We start from the raw sequence: 25,060 nt of genomic DNA, 5'->3' as shown, positions 1-25,060 counted from the left end.
AGCCACCAGCCACGCTGTTTTGGCGATTCAAGATACTGTTAAGTCCTCCCCTCCCCGGGCTCCCCAAAGTTACTTTTTCCAGGTTATGATCTGAACAGAGAGCCTCCAGAGACACCGTTACTGCCTTGGTGTGACAAAACCGATCGCTAACCAGGACTCCTTGGCCCAAGAAGACGTGCCAGGATGAATCTTCGCTTAATTTTCTACCAGCAGTCCAGAAAATGGTGTCTGCCCCTCCCGCCCGCCCGAAAAGGCTTTCTCCGTCCTTCGGGCAGCTGCTCCCTGATGCCCAAGCTGATGCAAACAGGCTTCTACAAACAGTCTGAGACGTTTAAAAGTCATTCTCCGCATAACGCTTTTCATATTTTGACAACAGGAAAGCCACTCATACGCTGGATGTGAATAAGGTGCAGAAATTTTGGGTGGGAACTGTGATTCTAAGCCAGCACTGTGGGGTTTTTCTCAGCCCTTGGCCGCTGTGGTTTTAAATCAGGAAGCCATGAACAGGAGGAGGAGGAGGATCGGGGATGCCCCCCCACACACACACACCATGGGCCGTTGAGGGACCCGGGGCCACGAGGCTGAACCAGGAAGGCCGACGGGTCTTCGACAGCCTGGATTTTCTCCAGGAGATCCCCAAACCATCCCTGCCATTGTTCCCCAGCCGGGACAGGCAATGCTGAGAGAGGGTTGCAGGATCTGTTTAGGGCAGAGCCGAAGAGAAACTCTTTACGCTGCAGGCTGGAACCCAAGGCCGGACTTGGTGAAGGCCACGTCCTTCTCTCTTCTTCCAAAGGAGCGGCTTTCCTGCCTTTTACCGTAACTGAACGAGGAGACACCCCACAGGGAAACGAAATGAAATGAAAACCCACACAGGATTGTGGCGTTCAGCACCTCTTCACTGGGGCGACTCTTTTCAGTGGCGCACGCAGGCATGCGCAAAAGCGGCCAATGTTTACAAAAAACCCCTGTGCGCTCGATTAACCGCAGCTTTTGTCTCTTTCCCTCTGTATCCAGCTTTCTGGCATCTGTTGTTGCCGGCAAACAATAGCAAATTATAATTTAAAAAAACAAAGGAGAGGAGAACAACAAGAAGAAACAGCTGAGTGTCCATTGTTCTTATGCAAAAACACCCCAAACCGCCAGAGCTTCAAGTTGTTCGCCTAAAGAAAATTATCAATCCCAGCTAATGACATAAGCTACAGAGATGGAGACGCCAAACAATTAGCATGAAGGAGTCTAGATGCTACATCCGAGAAGCGGATGCAGGGAAAATTAATTGGTGCTACGGTGGGGAGGGGGGAAAATGTACACGCAAGTAAAATTTCTGAAACGCAAGCAAGAGAAGAAAAGTACACTTTGCTTGCAGTGTGACCCGAACAAACTGCATCACACTCAATGGTGGATTGACTTCCAAGATTTTCCTAAGTAAAATGAAAAACTGAAAGGCCAAAACCACCCCACACCCCACAATCCATGTTTTTAAAGGATTGTTGTGACTAAAGATGCTGTCGGTGCTGCCTGGCTGGTCTATTCAAAGGTCCCAGAAGAGTGAAGCCAGTGGGAAGTTTGCCAACTCCTGTAGGCTTGTCGGGACCTTGATTTGGGGGGGGAAGGACCTCCAAAATCAAGCACGGTGCTGAATCAAGATGGCCAAGGAGAGAGGGCGGCGGCTTCAGAGTTTCTCAAAAATCAAAAGGGCTGTGAGAGAATGGAAAGGGTGGGCCCTACAGCACTGGAGGAAACTCAACTAGCACACATCGGAGGGGCAGCGGTGGGGGTGTGTGGCAGCCCCCACCACCCTGATGACTCTAGAGCCATTCCCCTCGGTGTGAGACCAGACCTGTAGGTATGTGGGCGCGACCCATCTCACATCCTAAACCAGGCCACTGCTGCCCGCGGGGGCTGTGGTTAACCTTGCCAATCGCAACTGACCAGCCCAACTCATTTCTGGTGTAACAGGGCAGGACTCGCGCAACGGCAAAACATCAGGGGCCAACGGTGACCCTAGGGGGAACATGGGGAATTTAATTCTCAGTCCTTTCCAGAGCCTTATAACGTCGTCTCCCACAAGGAAGCCAACGGGGGGAGAGGGGGAGGAAGAGAGATTTCGGGGAGGACATGGGCTGTGTGGCCGCCACCAGGTGAGTTAAAGGCCACCCCTCAGAGAGGCAGCTTTAAAAGAGAACTCGGCCCATGTAGGGGACGAAAGGACAGAGGGAGGCTGGAGCACCTCGTCGGGAAGAATAGCCCTGTCGCTCGGCGGTCCTGCTCGGCGGTCCTTCTGGCTGGCCGCTGGGGAAAGCACGAGGCTGGACTTTGGAGGAACTCTGTCCTGATCCAGAAGAGAAAACGAAAGTGGAGGCGACCAGAAATGAAGGAGAAAGAGAGGAAGGATGGGCAAAGACTGCATCTCACCGAGTCGACCTGAAACAGCCGGCCCGCGCTTTGGCGGCAGGCCTCAGGCCTTCCTTTACTGGGGGGGGGGGCTTTCTTTCCATTTTGTTTGATTCCTCAAACATGGAGCGTGGTTGTTCCGGTTGCTCTTGTTTTAAAAGACTGCACCCTCGTTCCCATTCCTCAGAACGGCCTCCTGAATGTTCTTGAAGGCCCCTCTGCAACCTTAAACAGACCCTTCCTCCTGTCCTGATTCTCCCTTCCCTCTCCCCCCCCCCTCCGTCCGCACCGGAGTCAAGAAGAAAATCAAATTCCTGGCGGGACTAATGGGCTTTTTTTGCTTGCGCATTAAGAAGCAAGCGGGAGAGATTCCTGCATTCGGCTACGACTGTGTGGTATTTTCAGAAGTGCCCCCTTGGGCTAGGCGGGAGGATTCTATTAGCAATGAAGCCCGGAACCCCCACGATGCTTTTTCAAATGAAATAATCATAATTGCCGCACTCGGCAGTTCCTGAGCAGCCCGCTGTGCTGTGCCTCCAAACGGGTTGTGGAGCATTCACAAAACGCTACCCACGCCGGGCTCCAGTGTGTGCCCACCTTTGTTGCCTCTACACCATCAAAACAGAAGGTTTCTAAGTTATCAAGGTCGCTTGCGTGAATGCCCCCCCCTGGGCGTGGGCTCCTTGCTATGGTTTTCTCCGCTAGGCTGGCGTGACACAACAAGGTCTGCCGCTGAGCACAGCCGCTTTGTCTGTTCTCTTCCTCTCTTGTCGGCCAAAGAGTACGCCATGCCACAACCAGCCCCGTCCCATCTTTGTAGGAAAGCGAGAGATTGTTGAGCCGTACGCTTTGCATTCCCAATCTTCCCCTGTCCCCAAGCAAGGTCGGAAAAGGGACCCAGGCAGAAGGCTGGATGTACCCATTCATCTCAAAATGTCCCAGCCTGGCTGGCTACTGGGGGAGAAAGGGGGAACCAATAGGGGCCCCGCTGCCCATTGTTGGCTGTTACGTCTATTCTCAGGGACAGTGCACCTCTCCAGCCTTTATACGGACCCGAGTTGAATGCCTGGCAGACCTAAATCAAGGGCCTTTAGCAAGAAATATTGCGGCTGGCAGAAGCTCCCAGAGAGCCGACCTGCGAACGGAAGGCGTGTCCCTTACCAGAGCTTCTCCCCAACTGATCCATGAGCGCCTAAACCCAACTTTAGAAAGAGATGCTGCTTTTAACTTCCACACCGTTCAGCAATGCTTCCTGCCCAAGAGAGCTTGCCTGCAGAGGAGATCCGGAAGAACAGAGGCCTGCTCTGCGCTTCTTTGGTCCTGAAGCCCAGAAAACCTGAACAGTAACAAGAGCCAGAAAAGGGGGGGGGAGAGGACCTGTGAAGCACTCCCCCCCACACACACACTTCTTGTGCTCTTGTTTGGCTGCGGCTTTTCTCCTCCTTTTATTGGCCTCTCGTTGTTGATATGGGTTTCAGATTTAGGGAGACCATGTGAATTAATCTCTCTCCTGGATAAGGCTAGGCCTGGCAAGCCAAAGGAAGAAGGCCAGCTGCCACTTCCTTCCTCTCTTGGCTGCTCTTTAAGTAGCAAGTCAGCTCAAAGAACTGGGAGTTGGTGTCGGGAAAAACGGTGTCGTTTTCCCAACCCGGCCATTAACCGTCTAACCCGCTTAATTTTTATGCTTCAGGTGAAGCCACTGCCAAAGGCAGAAGAACGACAGCTGGAACGATGAGAGAGGAACGCAGAGGTCGTGAACAACCCTGCCGGCAGGAACAGCCACGAGGTCGACAGCAGACGAAGAAGACCATCAAACTAATATTACCCGAAGAGCAACACGGCCCAAGACTTCCAGGTCAGCATGGCCTGGAGCACTTAAAAATAACTGAAGCCGTCATCACGAGCTCTCTTTGCTACCACTTCAGTCCAACACAGCCCTTCATGTAATGGAGGAGTCAGCAGAAAGCGACTGGAATAGTATAATAAATAACATTGCGTCCCTTCTTTCCTTTCCTCCATCAGCTCAACACAAATACATGCAAAATACTTAGAAGTGGGGCTGAAGTTCTCCCCCCCACATTCATCAGTCCCAACTGTTTGTCTATGTGAGTCACGCAAACTTCCACAATTCTCCAAAACTGGCCAACAGATTCTCCCTGATCTTAAAGGCAGCCAAGAGGCAGAGTTGCACACTCATATTTCATTTTTGAAACATGAGTGTTTCAAAACACACACACACACACATACAACTCTTTTTGAAGACACATCAAAACACGTAAATCGTACAGGTCCATCTCGGAGGCCACACAAGCAACCAAAGATATCTGGGGAGCAGGCCTGCTGTGCTTACCATTTTCAGTTTGTGCTGCTGTAGGATCTCATCCAGGTTCTGTCTCTTCTTGTAGTTGAAGTAGAAATTCTTGCACTGGGAGACGCTCTTGGAGCCCACCATCCTGGCAATGGCCGACCAGTTGCGTCCATGTTCAAGAAGACCTGCCAAATCAGAAAGACAGGGGCAAAGGGTCAGGAGATGAGCTGAAAACCAACCGGTCTGGTGACTATTGGGTGGAGGGTGGGAGGGAAAGGCAACTGGACACTGGTTTTGCTTTTTGAGGAAAGGAGTCCAAAGGACAACTCTAGTCAAAAGATTACAGCGCAACCTCTAGAAAGACCCTCAGAACCAGGACCGCCTGTATATTACCGTGCCCCCACAGTATTATCCCGGACGATCTCAGCTGTCCTTAAAAAACAATGGACGTCTCTAGTCCTTGAAAACTGCAAAGATGGGTTTGAAAGCATGTGATCCATGCCTCCCACAGCTTCAGAAACTAAGGAGCCTATGGGGCAAGGGCTAACCGCTTGGTCTAGCTTGCACACTTTATAGCTCCCCAGCTTTCTTGTACGACTTGCAAAAAGAGAAGAGAATAGTTTAAAGGTGTGGGATATATCATGAAAAAATAAGAAGGAACCACCAAAAGCAAATTCGTAGGGGTTTTAAGGTTTAGCTTCCATTGATATGGAACATGGAAAACCCGGTAGAGGATTTTAATTCATTTTAAAAGCTGGTAATTCATGCAAGTGTCTCTAAAACATACCCAGATCCTCTGCTCTGCATCTCCCTCAAAACCAGGAAGTGGTAATATCAAGTTATTCACTCCTTTGCCCCAGTTTAAAAACTGGGAGGGGATATTAATTCACCCACTAATGACATCCACGGACAAGGTAGGACTCGCAACTCTGTGGCAAAGCACATCCTCTAGATGAAGACAGTCTCAGATGCAACCTCTTGTGCCTCTCCTTGGAACAGGATGAGGGATCCTGGATTCCAAGCACACAGTTTTTGCCAGGTGGCAGAGACAACGGAGAAAGCCTAACAGAGGAGAGGAATCTGCCATAATTTGCTCACAGGAGGAGGTTGAAAAAGAACAAACAAGGGAAATCCAGGAAAATGACAAAAGGAATTTTCCCCTTCATTCTCGACACCTACGGTACCCTTCTGTCATTTCAGGACAAATCCTGTCCTGTTACACTTTAACCTGTTCCTGAAGGGGTCAGGGGCCATTTCTCCCAATGGCTTGAATCCAACAAACAGAAGCTTTAAGCCACCCGTTAAAAGGAGTTTGCAAACACACACTGCCTTCGCCTCCCTGAAGGATCAGAGCCCGCAAAAGCTGTGTGAAGGAGTCGTTATGGGAAGGAAGAGCGCCCAAATGCATTCCCAAACAAAAATGCACATCGATGCTACAGAAGTATTTTGAAAAAAACAAACCAACCCCAAACAACAACAACAGGATTATACATCCTGTACTAAAGCAAACCTCTTAAACCAGAGCTCTTGAGACTTTGCTGGTCCTGTCACACCTTCTGGCTTTTGAAGATCCATTCCCTCCCCCCCCCCAATAGCCGCTTAACAGGGTGAGAGAGTAATAAAAGCAACACAGACAGAACGAGAGCGCTGCTCTCCATATTGCTCAAGCACCACCCAGGAAAGGAAGATTAGCACTAACTTCCTACACACTCAGAAATGCTGAGTGCAGCACTTCTTGTCAAGGAAGGGAGCTGTCCCTTCATGCGGGCCATCACCGGAAAGGCCCTGCTCCTTGACAGATTGAGTTTCGAGTCGGCACTCAAAAGACCATGAGAAGCTCCCTTATGATGTATCAAATCATTTCTCCTTCTGAGCCCCAAGGGGTCTGCAAGTGAGGAGCAGTTAAGTTCTCCAAGGTTCAGAGTCTTCCTCATCATCACCAGTTTCCCAACTCTCTTGAGAAACCAGATGTTGGAATACGGGATCTTGTGTGTGCAATGGCTTGTGTTCTACAGTCCCCCCCCCTTTCAAAGGTGAGAAGCGCACCTCGGTGAAGGCCCCTCGTTGGGAATCGGGGAGTGTTGATACACCCACTGCCTCAGGGGAAAAAACGGCCTGGACCAAACTCACTGGAAGGGGCAGAGAAGCAAACATGTGGGGCCATTCCCTGGCTTCTGCTCTGGAAGGAGACCCCAGACCTCAGAAAGCCCCTGGAACTGTCCTTTCCTCCTGCAGAAACTTTTTGTAGGTTAAGCCTTCAAGTTAAGGGCCCCTTCTTATGCGACAGAAATTTCTCACCCTATAGATATAGGTCTTTAGAACAGGTTAAATCCACACTGAACAGGGATCTGCTGGAATCAGTGGGGACTGACTTAGTCTTGGCTTGCTCAGTTTCCACTGGCTGAAGTAGGTCTACTTGACACATGACTAAGTCTGGATCTAACCCACAAAGTCAGGAGAAGAGGAAGGAAGAACACACAGCAGAGACTGTATTAGTCACCTTCCCCAGAAAAACCACTCGAAGCCTTTATACAACACCAATGAGAGAAACACTGAAATTAAAAAAACGTGTCCACAACAATGAAACAATGAAACTCTACAAGATAAGATCATTAAACCAATATGCAAGAGAAGCAGCAAAACCGGTATAAAACCCAGCAGGAAGCTTAAGATAAGATCCACTGCACAATTTAAAATGCAGTTGGGAAGGAAAAAAAAATTTTTTTGACTTGCCTGAGAATCCTTTTAAAACTGAAAAAAAGAGAAAAGGTAGGGTGTCAAGGTAGAGGACTTCCCTCACGGAAGCCGCAAGCTTGAGTTTGCAAGAGCTGGGCTGGGCGGTTGAGGACGGGGACATTTTGGAGATCCCCAACAGCACACAACAACAACAACCACAACAACAACAACAGCAAAGACAGACGAAGTCAAGAACCACCCCAATGATGGAGAACTTTTCAAAACAGCTGATACCCCCCCCCCCAGTTAAATAAATTCGGGGTTATGGGGCTTTGGAAAAACAGTTTGGCTGAGAACCTCAGCAAAGCACGACCGGTCAGAATCGGCAAGTCAGCTGAACAGCCGGGCTCGGAACCTTAACAGATTTTTTTTCCTGTTCTGCTCACCAACAGAAAACAAATCCCACAGCTTGATCCCTAGGCCCGGCGGCTGTGCTTTTGCTGACTAAGGTGGGTTAGGAAGGGAGCCACCCCGTTGGCCTCAAAAACACTTATAACACCCTCTCAACTCAACTCCTGCCCAGGCTAAGAGGCCAGAGAGAGCCAGAAGCTTCGGGACAGTGACTTTTCTGATGACAACTCCATTAATCCTCAGTCAGCAAGGGGGATTATGGGAGATTCAGAACCAAAACTGTTCACCCCCAAGCTCCTCTCTGGCTTGCCTCGGTGTTCTTCCAAGAGGCCAGTCCTCTCCATGACACAGATACTCCTCCTATTTTGAGGGACAGCTCCACTATACTGCAGCAAAACCAACCAAGAGATTTTTATTTGGCGCAAGCGTCCACGGACAGCAGCCCACTTTTTCAAACCCAAGAAACGGGCTAGAGTCCCCGAAAGCTTAGGCCAAACGAGCTTAGCTCAAACGAGCTAATCTTCACATGGTGCCATGAGAAGGCAAGGCCATACACAGATATACCGATCCCCATGCAATCTCTGGCCCCCAAAAGTGGCCACACCCAGCTCTTCTTTTTTTTAACGAAAGTCTGAACTTCCGGCAAACTAACTTTCATCACAAATACGTACTCCGTTAACCCCTGTGGGGAACCTCTGAGTAAATGCGGGACATCTCCTCTGGGTACGACCTTCAGACTAGCTTTTGTCTCCAAAAAAAGGGACACCAGAGAGCCTTAAGTTCAAAGTGAGGCCAGCCAAACCCCCCCCCTTCCACCCATTTTCTTCTGGATGAATCAAGTTTTCTCAGCTTCGGTTTACTCCTTGATTAAAATGCAAATAATCCCACTGTCGGCTCCACAGAGAGGTGGTGCAGTTTTTCCATCTGACGTTCTGCACCCTTATAAGGGGGCAGCCAAACTGCATAGCCAGCTCACTCTTAGGGTGGCTACAAAGCACCTCCACACGGATCTCCTTTTGAAGGAAGCAGGGTGGTGCTCTGAGGATTACCCATTAAACTTCAGTTGTCCTCTGCCTGCTTTTCAATGCCAGGATGAATGGGACTCTCCTGCCCCTTCTTATCTCCCAAGCAGTTCTGCATGGAAGGGGAATGATAAGCCCCACATGATCTCAGCGTGCAGCTTCTGAAACCGCATTTTTTCCACGGATGAGGTCTCCAACCCCAACACCCGCGAGGCATTAGTCTGAAGAAAATCTAGGTATTAGTCTTTTAGCCTTCTTCCGGCTCATGGGGTGTCGTTAATAAGGGGACGATCATTTCTCAGGCCGTCCTGCCTCACAAGGCGGTTGTGTAAATACAATGCAACTGAACACATTTCGCTCTTGTCTTGCCTTCCGTGAGCTGAAGGCGATGCGTATGGCCGGCTCTTGCCCCAACCGCATCCCTGTATCCCCATAACAGCCCCTGTGGGGCAGATCAGGTTCAGAGAGCAGGGGCTTGACCCAAGATCACAGCTCATTGGGGGGATCTGACTGCGGATCTCCCGATCCTCTGCCCAACACTATGCCACACCGGTGCAAAAAAGAAAGGGGAATCCAGCCCACTTAAAGAACATGTGATGTGCTTTTAAAAGTAGACTGACCTAGGTAACTTAATCCGTTCTTTCCACTTCTTTTTTTCCCTTACTTCCATCTCACCCTTCCATCCAGACCTCACACCTGACAGAGGCACATGGGTAGAAGACTCACCCAGAGGATCCTGGCTCTCTCCCTAAAGGAGAGCTGGTCGACAGTTCCCAGGGCATGCCCAGGGGGAGCAGAACCCCCCCCCCAGCCCGGGAGGGTGGCAGGGCTCCTGCAACTGAGCCAGCCGCCCGGTGCCCTCTCTCTCTCTCTCTCTCTCTCTCTCTCTCTCTCTCTCTCTCTGGCTGTGGCGGGAGAGCGGTCCTGCAGGTGTCCTGTTTCCTTCCCAGGCGGTGGCAGTGGCCGGCCAGGGCGGTCTTGTCTTTCCAGCGCACACACCCCACCCAGTCTTCCCTGCAGGAACAAACTGGTACGTACAGCTGCCCTTATCTTTACAGTCCTGACAACCAAAACACCAGCACCTGCTTCCCAAAACTATAATTATCCCCACACGCACAAAGCCCGGGGAGGGAAGGAGAGATGGCAGCCGCCGCCACCTGCAAGCTGGCCAGGAGAACGCACACACACACCCGCCCCGCTTGCTCGCTCGCCCGGCCAGAAGAGAGCCCCCCCCGCCCCACCTCCCCAGTCCCCGTGCTGCCCATCATCCTGTCATCCCGATTCCTTCCTCCTCCCCTCCCTCACCCCCCCCTCGGGCGCAGGGCTTCCCATATAAACACAAACTTTGACCTAACGCGCGTCCCCCCCCCCCAATGCTGGCATCAGCCGAGCTCTCTCCAAAAGAAAGAGAGAAACCAAAACACCCTCCCCTCCCTCTCTCCCCCCCCCCCGTGGAAGAAGGTGCCGGGGGACTCGCAGACCCCACGCTCTCCGGGTCCGGGGAGGAGATCCCTCACGGGATCCCGGCCCCAAACAAGCAGCCCACCCCCACCCCAGCCCCGGGATCCGGCCGTGCCCGAGGCCGGCGCGCCCTTCTCCTCCCGCCACCCCCCCGTCCCGACGATTCTCCCCCCCCCCCGAAAACGCGCCCGGGACTTACATTCTGGGTGACCCTCCCCGGCTGGCAGGTCGACAGCAAACATGCGTCAGGCCGGGGAAGGAGGAGGAGGAGGAGGGCGGCGGCGGCGGCGGCTTCGGGAGTCCCGCGAGGAGGAGGAGGAGGAGGAGGAAGAGCAGAACCCCCTCTCCAAAAATATAAGAGGGGGGGAAGCGCGGGTGCTCCGTCCGGCGCCCTCCTCCGGGGCTTCGGTCCCTTGGAACAGCCGCCCACCGGCCGAGCCGGGCATGCCCCGGTGGCGCGGCGGCGGCGGCGAGGGGCGCCTTCCGGGCCCGGGATGGGAGTCCTGGATCCCAGCCGCCCGCTCTCGCTCTCTCTCGCTCTCTCGGCCCCGGCTCGGAGGATCAGCGCCGGCTGCGGGACCCCTTGGCCCCGGAGGAGGAGGAGGAGGAGGAGGAAGCGGGGCGGCGGCAGCAGCAGCAGCAGCAGCGGGGGGGCTCCCGCGCCATGCCGGGCTCCGGGGTGCGAGGAGGCTCCTCTTCTTCGCCGGCGACTCGGAGAAGGGAAGGGGGCGAGGGAGGGGGCGAGGGAGGGAGGGGGGCGAGGGGGGCTCTCCCGGCCTCCTGGGCCGATCCTCGGGAGGGGTCCAAACCTCCTGCCCCCCCCCCCGGCCGGCCACCGCGGCGGGCGTGCAAAGTTCGCTCGAGCCGCCGCCGCCGCCGGGCTCCTCTCTCCCGACAAACTCCCCCCCAGCAGAAGGAAAAAAAGAAGGGGGGGGAATAAAAGGCGGCGGGGGTGGGAGAGAGACGAGACTCCCCCGGCGATCTCTCCTCTCCTTCCTCTCCGCCCGGAGCAGGCACAGGAGGCGGGGAGACGGGGGGGGGGGGGAGAGACGGGATCCCCGAGGCCAGAAAAGCCCCGACGGGCGAAGAGCTCCGGTTGCCGGCGGCGGCGCCGCGCCTGCTGCTGCTGCTGCTTCGGGCCGGGCAGGTCAACGGAGGAGGAGGAGGAGGAGGAAGGAAGGGGAGGCTGCTTTCCTCCCTTGCTCTCCCTCCCTCCCTCCCTCTCCCTCCCTCCCTCCCTCTCCCTCTCTCTCCAAGGCAGGAGGATCGCGAGCGGGCGGGCGAGGGGGCGCGTAATCGCCGGCTGCCGGCGCGCTCCTTCCCTTCCCTTCCCTTCCCTCGCTCCCTCCCCTCTCCCTCCCGCGCCGGCCCCGCCGCGCCTGCCCCAGGGTGACCCAGAAGTTTGCTTCGTCTGAATGTGACCTCTAGACAGAGCGCTCATAAGCAGCGTGGCGCTGGCCCAAGACGGGGAGGGCGCGGCCCCACCTCTGGCAACCCTCTCTTCTCTCTCTTCTCTCTCTCTCTCTCTTTCTCTCTCTCATCTCTGAATGTCAACAGCCCGCGAAAGAGATCCAGGAAAACAAAGGTTTTCTTAACAGCTTCCTTTGCTCTGATGTGAATCAAAGGGGTTTTTCTTGGCAGAAGAGACTCGGCGGGGGGGGGGGGGGGAGAGAAGAGAGAAGGAGGGGGGTCTGGCTGGGTCTCTTTTTTTTGCCCTGTTGCGCCCCACGGGTGGACTTCCAATCCAACCACAACACACACACACACACACACACACACACACACACTGGTTCTGTTGGACAGTCCACAGCAGCATCCCTAAGGTGAGGAACATCATAGGCAACAACAAAAAAGAGAGTCACAGCTGGCTTTGAGAAACTCATAGTGTATCTAGCAATTCTCAGTTCCATAATACAGTACTGTATATGGCAGTTATAGTACTTAAGGTACATTGTGAAGAGACTATTTGCAAAGGGGTGGAGAAACAATAATTCCAAGGAAACTTGGAAGCAGCAGGAAAAGAGGAAGCTCACACGTGAGGTGGCTTGAATCCATAAAGGAAGCCAGGACCTTGAGTTTGCCAGAACTGAGCAAAGGGAGGGTATGTGGGAGGGCACTCGTTCCGAGGGCCGGCGTATGTCCGAGGCAACTTGATGGCATCTGTCAGCAACACGGTATGGCATGGAATTACCAGTTTCAATACAGGCGAATGCAGCAATTAAAAATAGACCAGGAACTCATAAGCCACTTTTAAGGACAGGAAGCTAGAATACTTTGGTCACCTAAGAAGCCACAAAAAGTACAGATTGTTGCAGCTGATCATTCAGAGTGAAAGAAATGGGCAAGAAGAGCAGAAAGGGGAACTTACTGGCTAAACAGTCTTGAAGCCCTTGTCACTGAGAGCTGCAATATTCATGCACAATGACGGTCAACCTCTTGTGGGAGACCAAAAAAAAAAAAAAAAAAGAGGCCGTGTGTGTGTGTGTGTGTGTACACACAGAGGGATGCAAATTACTCGCAGAGTTCAAGCGCAATGGGGGCAAAGGCACAAGGGCCAAATCCTTCTTCACTATGGGTACAAACATGCAAGCGCAGCTCCCCCGCATTGCTCATTTCCTGCATGTGACTAGAAATGGGTGCAATGCTGCGGTTAAGAGTGACAGCAGGTCTCATGGAATCCCAAGCCTCAGTTCTGCCTTGAATGCACCCAGCGGCCTTTGGAGAACAAAGTCCTGCTGAAACTCAGAGATAAATTGACATCGGACTACCTTGCAGGGCTCTTGTGAGAATGGACTGCTAAGCTCATGGGTGCAGGGTGCTTGGAACCCTAATCGCAGTCATTAGTCCATGAATCCTACTACAGTGGGGCTTTGCTAGACAATTACCCCGCATGACAGCTTTTTCGGTAGACGTTGGTTTTTTGCGATCGCTATAGTAATTCGCAAAACAGTGATTCCTATGGGGGAATTTGCTGGACAATGTTTGGTCCCTGCTTCGCAAACCGATTTTCGCTAGACAATGATTTTGACAGCTCCCTCTGCGCTCGCAAACGGGTGTTTTCGGGATCTAAGCTTTGCAATACAGCTATTTAAACAGCTGATCGGTGGTTCGCAAAGCAGCTTTCCTATGGCCGATCTTCGCCAGACAACGACGATTCTTCCCCATTGGAACACATTAAACAGGTTTCAATGCATTCCAATGGGGAAAATGCTTTTCGCTAGACAATGATTTCGCTAAACAGCGATTTCAGTGGAACGGATTATCATTGTCTAGCGAGGCACCACTGTATATGGTTACTAGGGAGTTGGAAGCAGTTTGAGATAGCTGATCAAAGCTTTTCTTGTCTGCCTTTCAGCACACTGATGTGATCCCTTTTATTGCCTTTTAAAGAGCTGCTTTGTTCTTCTGATAGCCTTGGAGGTTTTTAATTATACTTTATGGAAGAAGCAGAAGATTGCCACCTCCTCTCCCAACCATCCAAAGGGAAAGATCCCAGAGGGAGCAAACCTGCCTTGCCCGTTTTCCTCTAGGATTCTTATTCCCAATCCACCGGAACTTTTAAAGCTTCACTGCATGGGCTCATAAGATAAGGTGATACACCCCAGTGTGTTCTTGAGGGCCATGGAACCCAGGACTGTTGTGTGGGATGCCTGGGCCACCCAGTTTTTCAAAAACCTCTGAGCTAAGGAGCTTCTCCCAAGAACTGAATTCTGGAGCTGGTGAAAATGTATGCAAATGAATGACAGCTGGATATCTACCTTTCTGTTGCCTGCTTGTACTGGAGAACAAGATAAGGAGCAAAGAGGTCAGGAGGTCAGACAAAGATGCTGAAACGGAGGCTGTCCTCCTGTGGGCCCATCCTGAGAAGGCAGGATTCTCTGGAAAAGTCAAGAATGCTGGGAAAAGCGGAAGGCAGCAGGAAAAGAGGAAGACAGAATACAAGATGGGTCGACTCCCTAAAGGAAGCCACAACCTCCAGTTTATCGGAGTTAAGCAGGACAGTTATGGACATCCACATTTGGGTGAAAAATTAATCCCACTCAGATTTCATGGATTTAATAAAAATGATGCTCTTTGCTCAGTTTTAACATCTTTTGGCAATCTGCTCCCTCCAGCAATTATGATCACATTTGCTTGGGGGAAAAGGTGACTGAGTTGAATTCAAAGTAACACTACAATCCTGAATGTCTTTATCTGGAAGTAAGGCCCATTGGATTGAATGGTACTTATTTCTGTGAAGACATGCAGAGGTGTGTACTGGGTTCAAATCCCTGCTCAAGCATGGAAAATGTGTGTATGTGTTGAGTCCCATCCACTATCACGTTTATAACATACTACACTCCTTCTTTTACTTGGGAATAAGTTTGCATGGATGCAACGGGACCGACATCTTCATAACCCAGCATTCTGATTGCAAAAGAAATTCTAAAATATTCTTTAAAAAAAATAAAAGCAAAACCACCGAAGTCAAATATCACACTTTGTTTAAAATATCTGAACCAGCCTTGCTGTCTAAAGGATTCTAAAGGCAGCTAACCACGGCAACAGAACAATAAAGACATAGTTTTAAAAAGTTATTAAAACAATAAAACTGCAAATGAAAAAGACATAACAAAGCCTCCACCACCACCACAAAAAAATGCCTGGAGGGGAGTCCCCCCTTCAATTGCCAGCAACTCCAAATGCCAAGGAAAAGGACAATCTCTTAACCCAAAGGCAAGAAAGGAGGGGTGGGTGGTGAAATATTATAACCCAGAGCTGTAAGCAATACATAGGGACAAGCCAAGGGAGAGACATTTAAAAGATTGTGTGTGTGTGTGTGTGTGTGTGTGTGTGTGTGTGTGTGTGTGTGTGTGTGTGTGTGTGTGTGTGTGTGTGTGTGTGTGTGTGTGTGTGTGTGTGTGTGTGTGTGTGTGTGTGTGTGTGTGTGTGTGTGTGTGTGTGTGTGTGTGTGTGTGTGTGTGTGTGTGTGTGTGTGTGTGTGTGTTGGAGTTTCAACCTGTATTAAAACAACCACAATGTTACACTGAAGGAGAATAACCCTCCTGTTCCAAGGGAGCTTTGCCAAGTGTTGTCAAGTTTATTCTCTGTGTTCTTCTGAGAAATTGTGTCCTGGGTAGGAGTGACAGCAAATCTCTCTCTCTCTCACTCTCTCACACACACACACACACACACACACACACACACACACACACACACACACACACACACACACACACACACACACACACACACACACACACACACAAATATCCGCCAGATAAGGCACAATCTATCAGGTGCCAAGGATTCTTGATGGGCTCCTTCCAACAGCAAATGGGGAAACAAAGCCTAGCTTGGGGTTTTTGCAAATGCCATTTGGGATGGATCTGAATCTCAAAAGAGGGGAGATAGCTGTGCTTAAAGAGGACGGGAGAGAGCTTCCCCCTTTCCCCTGCTTTTAGGAGGAGCAGGAAGAAGGGCTTTTCAAGCTGGCCTCTAACACTACTTTTTAATTTTTACTGACCTTTATTATTGTGGTTATTTTAATGGCCTGATGGCTTCATTTGCTTTTTATTGATGGTTGCCACCTCTTCTGAAGTGCTACTCTTTTTTTTTTCCTTTTAGTGGAAAAGCAAAGCTAAACAATGATATATAAATCAGGAAGATGCCACCTCCTGGTACTTTTTAGGAAGCCTTTGGTGGGTCATACTGAGCTTGATCGCAGCCAAAAGCTGGAGAAAGCTTCAACCCGAGGAAGAAGACATTAAGAGCCGGCCAGGGGAGCCCAGATCCACCATCTAGAAACGTGTGCCTTCAGCACAGAGTCTGCCACCGGAAGCCAAAACCAAGAGATCAGGCTAACACGTCTACTCAACTGTAAGCCAGTACGTTTCCCGCGCTTGGCCACCATCCCAGGAGTTCTTGACCAACCTGTTAGCATCAGGTTCCCCCCACTCAAAACTCCACCATAAAACCTGCTCTCCTGCTGATAAATATAAAGCCAATAACACCTTTTGCCCACTCCTACTTTAGGGTAAAAGCGAGGGGAAGCATATTTTTACCTTTGTTCTGCACTAAAAGCCTGCACCTAGAAAACTAGTATGTCAGTCCTAGCTAGGCCTTTTATTCCATATATGGCCTCGAATGTTATACAGCCTTGGTTGTGATCTTTCCAGGGCATCTGGCTTTTGTCTACAGAATCCCAGATCCTAAGAGTTCTCCCTCTGATCCCAGAACATCATCAGAAAGGGTGAATTCTGCATGCTGGGTAGCTCAGCAGTTTTAAGTCTCTGGCTGGAAGTTTGATTCCCCAGTGAAGTCTCCTTGGCAGGAGCTGGACTCAACGATCCATGGGGTCTGTCCCCAGATGTGCAGTTCTATGATTAATAATAATAATAACAATAATACCCTGTTTCCCCGAAAATAAGACCTAGTATGATTTTTCAGGATGCTCGTAATATAAGCCCTACTCCAAAAATAAGCCCTAGTTAAGTGAAACCCTGCCCTCCACCCTTGTACAGCAACCAGAAGAAGAGGACATGACTGTATTTGAATAAATGTAGATGGTTGTACATGAAAAAAAATAAAAGATCCCCTGAAAATAAGCCCTACAGCGTTTTTGGAGCAAAAAATTAATATAAGACCCTGTCTTATTTTCGGGGAAACAGAGTATAATGTAATAAGATGCCAATAAGGTACAGCTAGGAATTATGCAGAATGTTGCCGCATATGGCAGCCTCGTCTGTGGAACTCCTTGCCACAGGGTGTGGTGATGGCATCTGGCCTAGACACTTTTAAAAGGGGTTGGGACAGATTCCTGGAGGAAAAGTCCATCGCAGGTGACAAGCCGTGATGGGGATGTATAATCTCCAGGCTTGGAAAGAAGGGACCTCCAAAGGCCAGAGGCAGGGGATTGGGACCGGGAGACCGGGATCTCATTGTCTCTCGTGCGCTCCCAGCAGCACCTGGTGGTGCCACTGTGAGAGATACAGGACGCTGGACGAGAGGGGCCCTTGGCCTGATCCAGCACAGGGCTCGTCTGAGGTTCTTATGAACCATACGGCACAAGCAAGGATTATAGCCAGAAAAACATTTGTTTTCTAGGTGGACAGGGATGGGTGGTGAGCACAGAAGTGCATTAAGTTGTGGAAATGCCACCTGGTAGAGTCCCAACCCAGATATACCACTGTACTTGATGAGAATTTAGAGCTATGAGAAAGAATATCTATCTTTGTATAGCCCGGCTCCATTTATTTTCTTTTTCTTTTGCATGACCCGCAACGATAGCAGCAATGCGACAAAATTAAAAATGTAGGACGGGGGAGAACAATAAATAAATAAAATTATAGTAATTTACTGACAACTTCTCCCTTCCAGGATTTTTCATTCCACGTTCCAACCCTTTCAAAACACAGCCTATATATATTTTTTCTCCTATAGAACTTTACAACAACAACAACAACAAGGAAGAGGAGGAGGGGGAGGGGGAAAGAGCCCAGCGCCAGAAAGCTCGTCATGGCAGAGGGGCGAGCGTGCGGGAGGAGGGAGCACAACGCAGCAGGAGAGGCGCTAAGCGTTATGCTTGCCGCCTGCCCCCACAACTCCGACGCATTGCTCAGGAAGCTGTAGAAACAGCTTTCCAATCAAGAGAGTGTGAAAAACACGGTGGGAGGGAGGTTTGAAGGAGAGAATGCCAACCTGAGATGGTTAGGGGGAAGAAGAAGAAGAAGGGGGAAAAATACCCCAAACTATTCCTTCCTCTCCGAAACCATGCACACAACAAGTTCCCCTCTCTGGTTTCCAGAAGTGCCCGTTCGCCCTGGTAGAAGCTCACCAGGTCCTGCTAAGTGTCACCCTGGGGGTGTGTGTGGGTGTGTGTGTATTGCACTGCAATGCCCACCGGCAGCCTGGCATGGGTTGGCATGCTTCTGCCCCCAGGAGCAGACCGACAAAATCCGAGAAGAGGAAGCAGCCGTCAAGAGCCCACCTTTTCGGCCGCATCCTGAGCACGTACGACCTTCCTGGCCCGGCCTTGCCCACACTGAGGAGCGGTGTGGCCCCTGGGATTCACGCGCAGGCTAGTGGATGAGGCCCCAAGAGCTGAAGAGAGCCCACCGTAGGCACGGACCAAGCTCCGTGAAAAAGAGCCGGTAGGTGTGGGGAGGAAGGGCAAAAAGCAGGTCAAAACAGGCAGGGCATGTCGGATCCTAGAAGCCGCCGCAGCCACGCAAGGGGCCGTTCACGAGAAAAGCAGTGGCGAACGATGGCCCTGAAAGGCAGGGCCGAGAGGGAAGGGGGGGGGGGACAGCCTCTCTTCCCGATAGGAACAACAGAACCCAACCAGAGCCGTCCTATTTTACAGAAAGCCAGCTGGGTCGGGCGGGCCAACAAGCTGCAGTATGCCTCTCAGCCACGATCCGAGGTGGCGCTGTAGAGCTATTTCGGGTAAGGAAGAGACCCACCCTCCCCCCCCCCCACGCGCCTTGTGAGCTGCCCAAAATCATACTCTCAAGATTTGGGGAGTCCCAGAACACCTTCCTTGTAGGTGTTGCTCAAAGGGGAGGCCATAGGTCAGAGGTCAAGCCCTTGTGCTTTGCCTATGGGGGGTGTCCAGGGTTCCTGATAGGACTGAGAAAGACCCCGTAGACAGTCCGGGATGGAGGTTGGCGACTCCTCATAGGGAAGACGCAGGGGCACGGCCGCCAGAGAAAAGAGAGGCAAGCAAAGGATCCAGAAAAGAGGAGTGGAAACAAAAGGGGGAAAAAAAACACTCACAGTAAAACGAAATGACAATAAAATCTAAAAGCAGGCTCTGGATTTTCCAGTTGGGATGGAAAGATGCGTTTGAACAGACTGCACACTTAACTGGTTTAAGATTTTTAAAGAAATCTTCTCAAAGTACATTTGTTTTGTTTTTTAATAACCAGGGTGACACCACTGGGGGTGGGGTGGGGTGGTGGTGGCTTTAACCGGTATGTTTTTATCTTTTTTTAAATCATTTTTTAAAAAAACTGGACATTTGTTCTGCATTATATATTTTTCTTTTGTTTTTATTTTTATTTTTATTTTATTTTTATTTTTTTGTTTCCTGCCCTGAGCCTTTGGGGAGAGCTGCATTGGGACATTCAGAAGGAAGAAATCATTCAAAACAGATGATGAAGGATTTGGCGGGAGGTATCCACAGAGAAGCAGCATGGCTACAAGGCACTGGATTTATTCCTTTTTGGACAGCCATGCCCAGATTGTCCCAGTGAACCATGCCCAGTTAGGGGATTTTTGAAACCGTATGCCCAAGAGGTAATGTTTCCAAACTCTGCAAAGCTGTGTGCTGTCACACCCACTCCGAATTGTACTATTCAACCAACGTGATGATCCAACAGACATCCATTAAATCTTAACTCTTCTCAATCCTTTAAAAAATGGGGAACAAAAACTATAGCATTTCATGTAATTGTACTATGCCCACTCACTCCAGCAGGGTGGATAGATGCAATACCATTCTGTGGCCACTCTGTTGTGGTGGCAGTAAAGGGCATCGCTGTTCTAGATTCAGTTCCTTGGTATGGGCCATATGCGCCACGGAACGACCCCGAGATACCCTTGTACAGTACTCCTTCTCTTCCTTGAGCCATCGGTCTGTATTTTACTACATCTTCTGTGTCTGCCTCCCTGTCCTATCCACTGCCCCCCTCAGGAGCTCAATTCCCAACCTCTCTCCAACCAAGATGACTTCACTCCTGGCCTGGTGGACTGGAGTTTGCCCAAGTGAGGGGAGGCCAGCCATCTGTGTGCCCTGTCTCAGCACATGTCTTCCAGCTCCACCCACAGAGCCCTGTTCTGTGGCATCCTTATTTCAAACTTCTCTGCTCCAGATCTTAAGAGGGATAAGGGCAAGAATCCTGTGGGAGATGACACTTGCTATCATTTCCAAGAAAAAGGGAATCCTACTAAGTATCTAATGAATCAAAACCTTCTTCCCTTCCTTATACATGTTTGGTTACTCATTCAATCTAACGGTGATGCAGATGCCTATTAAAAAGGGAGACGGGGGGGGGGAAACAAAAGCCCTTCAGCAACAGCACCATACTCTATATAGTGTGGTACGTTTTGACAGCTTGTTGGATCAAGGGTTTACTTCACCACAAAAGCATTATTAAGCAAGAACTTTCCTCCTGCCAGATTTACATTTCCTTGCTTAATGTTAATTACAGGGTGCTTCCTCCTTTCGCCTCTCCCAGCAACCTGTAATCCCTCCTTCCTTTGCTTAAGCCATCCCAACCTGAATGCCATCCGTCTCCTTGGCCTGGCTTACTTTTCAGGAGCAGCCATCCATCAACAACACACCTCAGAGGCCAGCCACAGCACTTACGGAGAATCAGAGGCACACCCACAAACCTGTGGCACAGTGGTAGGCAGGCGCCTCGGGCCTTGGACCAGAAAGCAAAATTGAGTCTCAAACCAAACTCAGATGTTGGACTTCTATGGGCCATTTTGCACCAAACAATCTCCTTTCCCTCCCCCCCCCCATCTTTCTTCTTCACATGATTTACTTGGTCTTCTGGAGAGGGTCTAGGTAGAATTCTGAAGCCCTGCTTCTGCGATCACTGAATTTTATTCCAGCCCGTCTCTGGCTCTACAAACCTCACCAGGAAATGCCAACAGCCCTAGAATGCCACCGCTGCAGAATGGGAGGGCTGGAAGATTGCTTTTAAATTTGAAAGCAAAGGTTCTTCTGCAACAAGATCCTGAGGTTAAGGACATCTCTTTTTTGCCTGTCTGCACCTCTGTGGCAGTATCAGATATACAGACCCCCAAAAAATACATTGTTCTGTAGGAATCAGCTTGAAAAGGCAGGTCTTAGACAGACAGCAATGCTGGAGAAGATGGAAAGGCAAGCAGGAAAAGAGGAGGACCAAATATGAGATGGACCGACTCCCTCAAAGAAGCCACAGGCTTGAGTTTGCTAGAGCTGAGTAGGGCTGTTAAGGACAGGACACTTTGGAGAGCATCCGTTCGTAGGGTCACCCTAAGTCAGAGGCAATCTGATGGCACATAACGGCACCCCAGACAGAATATGTCTTCCTATCTAGGCTATAAGCCATCCAATACGTTCTGAAGGAAGGACTTCACACAATCATCGTTTTGTTCCTTTTGCCAATCCTCACTCCTGCCTTTCCCATTTGGGGCCAAACCCCCAGCTGACTCCCCCACTGGAACACAGGCTTAACCAAGGAGGGCCAAAAGGGCCAGCCTCACCTTTCTTCGCCGTTTCCATCTCTTCTTCGGTCCAACGAGAACTTTCGTTCATCTCCAACGAGGCTGAAAGAGAAAAGGAGAGCCCCACCGTCAGAGGAGTGAGCGGAGCCGTCCATCGCAAGCAAGGGCGGGCGAAAGGAGAGGACCTTTTCTTTTTCTCTTCCTTCCTGCTGCTCTCAACTCTGTCCCTTTCCCGGGGGGGGGGGGACACATCACTCAACGGAGAGAGCCTGCTTTGGAAGGAGAAGAAAAGATCCTAGACTGGACCGGTACCAGCTCTAGCGAAAAGACTTTTAGGTGGAAGCAAGACTTGGGAGAAAGCTCTGCTGGAGACCATGTGGTCTCCCCACCCCCCCACCCCCTGCTGCCAGCCAGAACAGGCCACCCTGAGCCTACCGGATCAAATGCCTGACTTACAAGAAGGCATCTCTCTACGCTCATGGGTTCCTTTCACTTTTGATTCCATGCCTCCTGCACCTACGCTTGGAATATAGTCAAGAAAAATAATTTAATGCCTGCTGGGGTTTTTTTTTGGGGGGGGGGGGTGCCTGCTTTCTGAACCACAGCAGAGCTTCCTTGCACGGAGGGAATTTCCAAAGAACGGTGACGGGCAGGTTCGGCAAAGCACTTTCCGGACCCGTTGTTTGAAGGCGTGCTGCTTCCTAGCTTTGGCCGGAGAGAGAGAGTCCAGGAGGATCTGAACCACTAAAAAAGCGGGGAAACAGAAATGGCCAGACCTCCCCCAAACTTTTTATTAGAATGGAACGTGGAAGCGTGACCCATTGGACTTGCCACCCAAACGGGGTTTCTCAAAACCAGGACTGTAAAACAATCGATGGCAGGATATTTGGAGGAAAATCATGGCCTGTTGGCAACCGTGGGGGTGGGAGGGGGTGAGGAATAAAAAGAATGGGAGAGGTGGCTGCTTGCTAATCATCAGCACGACCCTTTTTCTGGTCTAAACTGCGAAGGATCACAGCGTTTGAACTGCTTCCTCCTGTTCAGATCTCATTCCTCTTCTCAGGACAACAAGCAGGACAGCGGGGTGGGGTGGGGGGTAGCTGCAAGAGGGAGGTTAGTGGCTAAGTGATCAGGGAGATGATCGATGGTCAAGACCTCTGTGGATGAGCCCAGGGAGCTGCTGTCAGGGAAGAGAGATAGCACCGGGCCAGAGAAGCAGTATTCTGTCTGCTCCAGTATAAGCTCGCTTTTTATGTTCAAGCCTGCCTCACAGGACCCCACCAGATGCCCCCACCAATAGCGCCCCCCTCAGGCAGAAAGAAAAGGGGGTGGGGGAAAGTCAATTGCTGCTGCTGGAAAATTTCAGTAACAATTAACCTTTTACGGTGGAATCAGCTTCTGCGTCTCCAGCATTTAAATACCAAAAATGTGGTTTCATGGTTTTCTATCTACTTGAAGAACACATCAGTTTTCAGACAGCCTGAACCCTCAGAGAGGGCAGGCCTATGACAGCTACCCAACGTGAGTCATTCAAAAACACACATACACAAACACACACCAGCAAGGAAGCGGGCTTCCATTTCCAAGCTGTTACTCTTTAAACAAACAAGGAGAAAGTGTTATTTTGATCGCAGCGAAAGAAGCCGAGGCAGTCCGCTTTACAAGAAAACAGCCTTTGAAGGTTTTCAAAAGGTGCCTGAAAAGAGGGGGAAAGTTGAAATGGTCTCAGAAATACATGAAGAAAAACCAACAGTAACAAAGTGGTGTGCAAGAAGCAAGCTCCCGTTCTTGATGACCACAACCTGACCAGCGTCAAGGGCTCGGGAGGGAAAAGCAAGGGTCTACCCTTACAGCTGCCTAGACTGGATTCCAGCTGCACCCCCATCTCCCCTTCCTTTCCTGCGGTCAGACATGACCCCGTGCCATGGCACATTAGGGGCAAGTGCACCGCTTACGTCTGCTTTGAAATGCAACCAACAAATTGCCCCAAAGAGCTTCAAGTCATGGCTATCGCGGTTCTCCATCATCTGTTCATGTTCCAAGCAATTCACATACATGGTCTCACAATAACCTTGCAAGCCAGCATCACATCACGCCCTTGATGACCAAATAATTAGCGCCCGTCTTTAACGCCTTTTCTACGAGCGTCACAACATTACCCATATATCCAGTGCTGTGGAAAAAGGCTCTTAATTGGGTTGTCTCTCTTCTACTGGTTCTTGGACGGAGAAGTATTACTACCAAACATTTTGCACACACACCCCAATCTCCTGGTCAAAACTAATCTACTTTTGACAGCTCGTTGCTGGTGATCCGGACAATTACCAGGCTTCTCACATACGTGAGTTTTAGCCCCAGGGGTAACAATATGGGGCTTTGGAAAACGCCAAACCAAGAATCAGCTTCACACTGGGCACAATCCGTGAATTCTCCCTTGTTCGCTTGGCGCTTGGTTTCTTTCCAGCCTCACGGGACACATCCTCCAGCATTCTATCTACCACCCTGTTTCCACCTCATGCACGGACCAAGCTTAAGAAGACCGAATCCTGAAGCTTCAGGCTGAAAAGGTGCGCTGGGGGGTGGGCGGTGGAAGGGGTTTTATTTTGAGCGATGCCTTGTTTATGGTCATCTTTTCACTGTCTCTCTGCACACAAACATATGGCGGTATACAAAGCAGAAGAACAAATAGCCGCCGTAACAAAGGAGAGGCAAAGAAAACAGCAGGCGGTACTGTGTAAACACAGCAGCCTGCTGCGCCAAAGGCGAGGGGAAATAGGGTGATCCTCCTCTCTCGAAGACCAATCGAGGAGGGAGCCTGACGTTTAAGCCAGAGCCTGGAAAAGTTACCAGAAATAACCAGCTAGGCTGCTTCGGAAAGATCCTTGCCTGCCCACTTCCGCCTCCATCCAGTTTTTCAAAGAAGGATTGTTACAAAGTGCAAATGAAGACGCCTTAGGTAACGTCACTTCTAGCAGCGTTTTTCTGCTGGTATCTCTTACTTTTTGTACCAGGTGACTGGTGGTGGCGGGGAATGCCTTGCCCAAGAGTGCCCTCAAAGCCACGATCCACAGATAAAAAGCTAAACCCTTTTCCTGTCTTGACTGCTAAAGGAGAGATTAACTTTGGCGCGCTCCACTGTAAAGGTTTTTGAAGTCACATTATTTCTGCTTTGGCTCTTAAAGCAGACTTTCATTTAACGACTCATGAGATTAATAATAATATTCTTATGATTGTTATTGCATGCCGTCAAGTTGATTCTGACTTATGGCAACCCTTTCCAGAGTTTTCTAGGTAGGCAATGCACAGAAGTGATTTACCATAACCTTCTTCTGGGGGGGGCAGCCTTGGGACCACTGTGCAGCTGGCCCAAGGACACCCAGGCTGGCTCTTCTCCCAGGAGGCCCAGTGGGGGGGGGGAATCAAACTCCCAACCTCTGGGGTCTAAACCAGTGAGCAAGCAGAGGCGGAAGAGAGCACCACCTTCCCTCTACGCTGGCCCCATTTACTCCTGGCATCAGTCATGAAGGAATGGATACCTGCTGCTTCACGGCCAGCATAGAAATATAGAAGAGAGGAGAGATGGAGT

The 25,060-nt window shown here is 50.5% G+C and overlaps 1 protein-coding gene across 9 annotated transcripts in view; it reads right to left on the bottom strand.

The window, feature by feature from the left end:
* NCOR2 (nuclear receptor corepressor 2) overlaps positions 1-25,060 on the bottom strand; it is a 203,535-nt gene that overhangs the window by 51,259 nt on the left and 127,216 nt on the right. For all 9 annotated transcript variants that reach the window (XM_072983058.2, XM_072983062.2, XM_072983063.2 and 6 more), the window contains 2 exons: positions 21,514-21,576; positions 4,748-4,890 (listed from right to left, as the gene is read on the bottom strand). In XM_072983058.2, the coding sequence (XP_072839159.2) occupies positions 4,748-4,890; positions 21,514-21,576 (206 nt within the window). The remainder of the gene's footprint in view (positions 1-4,747; positions 4,891-21,513; positions 21,577-25,060) is intronic.

This window comes from Pogona vitticeps, chromosome 14 (assembly GCF_051106095.1).
Source record: "Pogona vitticeps strain Pit_001003342236 chromosome 14, PviZW2.1, whole genome shotgun sequence".
NCBI classification, from domain to species: domain Eukaryota; kingdom Metazoa; phylum Chordata; class Lepidosauria; order Squamata; family Agamidae; genus Pogona; species Pogona vitticeps.
The sequence above is the reverse complement of the archived record's forward strand: the minus strand, read 5'-3'. Positions and strand labels throughout refer to the sequence as shown.